At 43.1% G+C, this 6,520-nt stretch overlaps 1 protein-coding gene across 1 annotated transcript in view; it reads left to right on the top strand.

Moving 5' to 3' along the window:
* The first annotated feature begins 5,776 nt into the window (after positions 1 to 5,776).
* CHRNA9 (cholinergic receptor nicotinic alpha 9 subunit) overlaps positions 5,777 to 6,520 on the top strand; it is a 172,678-nt gene continuing 171,934 nt past the window's right edge. Inside the window, exon 1 of the mRNA XM_069631768.1 lies at positions 5,777 to 6,055. Within this exon, the coding sequence (XP_069487869.1) occupies positions 5,992 to 6,055 (64 nt within the window). The 5' untranslated portion in view covers positions 5,777 to 5,991. The remainder of the gene's footprint in view (positions 6,056 to 6,520) is intronic.

The raw sequence follows: 6,520 nt of genomic DNA, 5'->3' as shown, positions 1-6,520 counted from the left end.
AAAATGAACAGCTTTAAAGAGTTGCCCAATTGGGATGTGCCTGATTCCTGCCTCCGGTTTGTGTTTTACAAAGATTTTGAAAGTTACAAAGACTTGTTATTGTGTATAGGCGACTGCAGCACCAAACAGCAGGCAGAGAAAGCAGAACTAAGAGGGCCAGCAGGCAGCCGCTGCTTTTGCAATGGTGTCCAGTCAACTCGTCGAAAAATAACTGGTCGACTGCAATTTGGTCGACGCAATTTGGTCGAAAACCAAATGGTCGAATTTTTTATTTTATTTATATATTTATTTTTTGGGTTTTCGTTTAGTTAAAAAAGGGGTTTTTAGAGAAAAAAAGGGGGTTGGTGGGGGGACCCCCCCCAAAAAAAAAAAAAAGGGTTAAAATAAAAAAATTCGACCATTTGGTTTTCGATCAAATTGGTTCGACCATTTGTCTGGTCGACCAATTTTTTTCGACCAAATGACTGGCAACCTTTTGCAATGTGTGCAAGTGTAGTCTTTCCTGCTGTCTTTTGAGGAATGCTAAATTTATATTGCAGGCTGTTGACAATTCTCACACTATTCCAGAGGCCCTTTTGTGTAAAGAGCAGATTCCATCTTCAGAACAAAGAACATTTCACACCCAGGCTAAACCAGGGTTGTCCAACTCCAGTCCTAGAGGGCAGGAATCCTGATGGGTTTTCACGATATCCCTCATTAATACCCAAAAGAAACTATTATATAAATGTAATATTGTATGCAAATTCCTCTCATGAATATTAATTATGAATCTTTATGAACAAGAACCTGGGAGGCAGAGCGCTGGGTGCAGTGGGATCCACCCTCTGATGTTTTCTAGTTGACCCTGCTTTATTTTCAGAATAAAGTAGCACTTAGCCATAGTCCTTGAGCCTACTCGGTTATTTGGCCTGAGGTCTTTATTGGTAATTCCATCTAGCACAAGAGACACTTCACGGTGCTAGAGCATGTAAACAATTATACGCTACATGCTTCAAGTTATCCATTCCTCTTTATCAAGCGCTGAAAATAAACAGAAAATGCTTTAAGTATTGCCCTAATAAACTCAAATTGAGTTTTGTTTTATTCCCACGTGTGAAACTCTCACAAATATAGATTACCTTAATGATTATTCCAAGTGACCGGTAAAGTTGGGACCGTCTCAGTACAGATCAAATGGTGCAGCCTGATTTCCTTGGGGTGGGAATTTTCACATAGGGGACAATTTGCTGTGTCTGATCACAAGTCTGGGGGGAGGAATGAGGGGAGAAGTGGTGGTTAAGAGAAGGAGGATAGAGCTGGATCTGGTCCAGAGCCTTATTAATGAAAGAGTCGGAGCAATGTGGGCCAATTGGTGAATATACAGAAAGGAGCAAGTGAGGGAAAAACAGAGTTCAGGGATGGGTCCTGGTATGGCAGTTCTGAAATTGGTTTGTTAGTTTTGGTTCACCAGTTCTGATGTTCTCGTAGGCTGCTATGTTGAGCCCTGACAGTGAGTGTGTCGGGTCAAGACGAGAAGAGTCACTGAGCCACAGGCATCCCAATGGCTATCCCCTGTTTGGTGAGGAATGTGGGGTGAATTTCACTCGGAAGGGGGTGAACATGTGCGGATCCTTTGGGCAAGCCAAGAATCTGGTCAGAAGGAATATTTAGGTGCGGGGTGCTCGAGAGAAATGGCATGAGCAACACCTAACTGCATCATGAAACAAATTATACATATTTTATTTTTTATATATATCTAATTTGGCAAGGTGGCATGCTTTACAATCTTGCAATTCAAAGCTGGTTTAATAAGTTCATAGCTCAAATGTATAACTGAAAACAGTTCATCATTATTCGGGCCATAACAGCTTACTATGGTCATTCTATTCTCTGCTAGTGTAGAGGCGAGTGGGGATCCCAAACATGAGGGCGAGTGAGGAAGCCAAACATGAGGGCGAGTGGGGAAGCCAAACATGAGGGCGAGTGGGGAAGCCAAACATGAGGGCGAGTGGGGAAGCCGTAACCCCGGCAAGGGAGTTGGGGGGCACCAGAGGCATCAATAAGAAAGCCCGGACCCACCTGAAGTAACGTTGAAGGATGAGCCCTGTGCAAAGCATGGGGCAACTCGAGGTCTTCACATGCAGCAGATGTGAGTGGAAGATTGCCGGGGGGGGAGGGGGCACAACCCACAAACAGTTGTATTTAAGGACCGCAGGCCACGGGTCAGGAAAAGTGGAGATTTACATATTTATATTTTATACATTTATATAGTGCTTTAGCCAACGTACAAATGGTACAAGAAGTTGAAAAACTAAATTAACAATGCAAAGTTAATAAGCGGAGGAAACAAGAACGTTATTTAATTTTGAGCGGAAATTGAAGAGGGAACCGAAAGCACGGGTTTAAAGGAAAAGGGATTTCCAGTGCTTTGGAAGCTAGTAATGCAGAGGACTGAAAGTGAGAGGAGGTGCTGGGGGGGTTAGGAACAGTGAGACGAAATTTGAGTTTGTAAATAGAGAGAAGGATGAACCACATAAGGAAACAAGGGAGGAACGTTAGTGGAGAGCTAGACTCTGTATGCATTCAAACACAATACAAAGAAAGCGAAACAGTAGTCAAGATTCAAAAGGTAGAAAAAACAAGGAGCATAGAGAGGGGAGAACAGATGTGCAGGGGTGATGCAGCATAGTGTACGGAAAGAGGATTTAAAGGTTGGGCGGAGTGGAGTCAGATAACAAGCAGGGAGACCAATAAGTAGAGCTGAACAGTAATCAAAACGTAATAGAACCAAGGTAGAAATCAGAAGTCTTGCGACATGAAAGGATAGAAAAGGACAGTCGTTGCAAATATTATAGAGTTCATATCGGCAAGAATGGGCTATGTTAGAGATGTGGGTATCAAAAGAAAGAATCAAAGCAGACGGCAAGGTTGCGGTGGGTGATAGCAAGGGGGAACGAAGACAGAGGAGGGGAGAAGAAAAGATAGACGCAGGAAAGAAAAGGATATTGGATTTGGAGGGGTTGAGGTATAAGAAGTTGGCATGCATCCAAGATTGGATAGTGGATAGACAACATGAGGGTTCCATGTGTTAAAATTGTGGCAAAAATGGCAGTTTAGACAACAAATTGTGGCAAAAAGGCAGTGGTTTTGCCGCTGCAATCCATGTAATGGATGCGGGGGACACCCCTACAAGCCCTGGATCTATTATACCATTTAAGGGTAGCGGGGACACACCCGCAGCCCCTGCTCCCCTTAAATGGTATAATGGGTACACCTTTACTGGGTCAAACCACAGTGATTTATTTTACAGACGACTTTTTTGCTGCGATTTTAGTACTGCACACCAACCTGAGATGATAATATGGAGTGCATCAGAGAAAGGAGAGAAAGAAACAAACATTTGTAAATCATAAACATAAAAGTGAGAAGAATGACCAAATGAGGAGACAATAGAAAATAGCGGATAGTTCTAGAAAGAGAAAAGTAGAGGACCAAGAACAGAGCCATGGGTAACCATGTAGAGGCTTGGAAAATGAACTGTCAGCCATATTTTCTTATAATAGTGTTTTAGAAAATGTTAAAAGGTGTGCATGTTTAAAACTCCAAGAACCAATACTAATGTTTTCCATGGAACTTGCAGTACTGACATTTCACCTTTAGTTTGTTATTTTTCATCAGGTTATATAGTGCAGTTGTGAAGTGTCCAGCCTGCAAACCTGACGACTGCAATTCGTCCCTGAGGTCGGCTTTAATTCATAAAGTCAAAGCGGACATTCAATGTTTCTCATTTTAGCTGGGGGGGACTGAGACGTGTACCCTCGAATTGAGCCCTGGGGTCAAGAGACACCTTCTTGAGAATCGGAAGCATGATTACATGTTACAAGTCCACAGGCAAGACAGCCAAAGAGAGAGATTTGTTGATTAATGAAGTCAGAAAGGGAAGAAGATTAAAATATGAGCATGTAATATAAACAAGGCGGTTTCAAGGTTTGAAATGGCGGTAAAAAGGGAGATAGAAGAGACCCGGGAAAAAGAAGGCATCGATGAAGTAGAAGAAGAAGAAGAAACTGACGGTTTCAGTTAGAGGATTCTGTTTGTAATTTAGTTGGCAAAATTAGAAGACGATAAAGAAGAGGTCAGGGAAGGGGGAGAAAGGATGTGATTAAGAAGTTGGACTAAACGCTGGGGAGGAGGAGAGAAGGAGAGAAGGAAAGTATAAGCTCAGAGTAATAATGTTTTTTGTGGCAATTATAGCAGAGTCATAAGAAGTGTGCAGATTAGATAAGGAGATAAGAACAGTAGGTAAGTGTGACTTTTTCCAGCATTGTTTAGCCCTCTGTAGTAGTGAAGGATCAGAAAGGAGATTGGCATGAGCCAAGGCTGCGGGGGTTTACGAAAAGGACGTAGGGGGAAAAGAATGTCAGTGGTTCAGTGAAACCACTGCTAAAAGTAGAAAGGGCAGACCCAAGTGGAAGAAGGGAACATTCACAAAGAGAGAGAAGAGTAGAAAAGAGGGCTGCAGGAAAGGTAGATGAGTTAAAGGACCTGAGATTGCGATGAGAAAAGGCTTGCAGAGAGTTGGAGGAGTCAGGGCCATTCAGGACGAAGAAAAGATAGCAAAAAATATAATCAGAGAAAGACAGTAGCATAAGAAATTGGAGCGGTAGAAGAGAAAATAAGGCCAAGAGAACACCCCAATTGATGAGAAGGGGGACACTAAGATGTAAAATGTGTTGGTTGCCAGGTTGCCCTGCTATATGCCAGCCCCATCACACACAAAGTGATGTCCGGGTCTCCAGCAGGAGCAGTGAGCCCAGGAACCACTGCAGTGACAGAGAGAGGTGTGGTTTAGCAGCAGAGACTGAAGAACGGAGATCTGCCGGTGTTCAGCTATCCCAGGCCCTGAGGTCAGTGTTCCATCAGCCATTTTAGAAAACTGCCTCTACTGCCCCTGGTATCTCAACATTATTATAACTCCTTTTTTTGTTGTTGTTTTTTTTGCAAATGGGAGCCTTTTCAGAATGACAAACTTAGAAACAAAACAGGTGCGTTTGTAGAACACACTTTCACACCCAGTCGGTATCTTGGGGTTATAGGCAGTTAACAAATGTGAACAGTTTCTCAAACTCAATGCTACTCACTTTTTGAATTTGGTAACATGATAGCCTGAATGGCACTGCCAGGATTAGAACCTGGCCATTCGCTCAAACACATATTCCTGAATTGGTGCATCAGTCCACTCAAGCAGATTGTCCCAATTTAAGATGGCTGCTCAATGCGTCCTGGCGTAGGAAGGGAGAACATCTTCTTGCAGTACATGTGAGCAAATGTTTGCTTTGGAATGTCAATGTAAAATTGTACTTTGGCGATACCTGTATATCTTTAAACCCCCTCCAGCTCTCCTCCTAGTCCTTCAAGATCATTGCCAAAATGCTGAACTTTTTCTTGGATGGTGGAATTCACTTATGTCAACAGCTATTAAAGTTTTTCACCTCCCAAAATGTCCATTGTTTTAAGAACTTCAACTTACCCAAAACTACAGACCCGCTATGGCAACCTGTGTAATATATATGTATGCTTAAACATGTTTTTATATATACTGCAACAACTCCATGAGTTGACACAAAACTGAAATATATATGCTATACATTTCATGGGTTCGGTCTTTGGAACGTGAGACGTGCTAACGCTGTATTGTAATTGTTACTGAGCTCACGTCTAGCAAGCTCAGTGTCCAGCAGAAAGCGGTCTCAGGTTGCTTTCCAAGAGTCGGCTCCACATCTCTGGGACAGTCAGTAAGAGAGGTGCCACTGCACCGGCCCCGGGAGAGTGAGAGAGGGAGCAGTCACCGGTCCCGGCAGCATTTGCTGTGTCTACGTTGTCCCTGATGTGGGCCCTGTCCTCTCTCGCGCTCGATTCCCTACGCCGCACTGGGAGGTGAAGCAAGGCGGCTCTGGCGCTCTGCCAGCTGCAGGATTACAGCAGTAGCCACCGTCTACTTATTTACACATAATGACGAGGCCGGGCTCAGTGCTGGGCTCGCTCTGGATTGTACTTGCAGCGTTAAACCTGAGAGGTGAGATTGCTTTGTGTGAAACGTTGGACCGGGAATCTACCACCTATTTTCTTAAGAGTTCAGTTTACCCTTTATTTACTGTTTCTAAATGTCTCCATAGTTGTATTGCATTTTTTTCTAAAGGTACACAATGCATGCATTACTCCTGTCTCGTTGCCAGGCAATGTCCTGCTAAAATACATTGTTTTCCTAGGGCCTGATTCTGAGCGTGTAATAAAAAGGGCGTGGAACCTGAATTGATCTTTTTACACATTTTGTGCCATGATAACTTTCATTGATCCCTTATCTATATTGAATTGAATTGATTGTTTATTGGTATAGCGCATATACACAATGTGTTTCAAAGCGCTTCAAGGAGGGAGGGAACATGGGAGAATACAGTTACATTATTACTAGTCCTTGAAACAGTTCCCAATGTGATAAGTACTATCGTAATCAGCCTGGCGTCATTTCAGACAGTGCCAG

Source organism: Ambystoma mexicanum, chromosome 6q (genome assembly GCF_040938575.1).
Source record: "Ambystoma mexicanum isolate Mex_15411 chromosome 6q, UKY_AmexF1_1, whole genome shotgun sequence".
NCBI classification, from domain to species: Eukaryota; Metazoa; Chordata; class Amphibia; order Caudata; family Ambystomatidae; genus Ambystoma; species Ambystoma mexicanum.
This window is presented reverse-complemented; position numbering and strand designations above follow the sequence as displayed.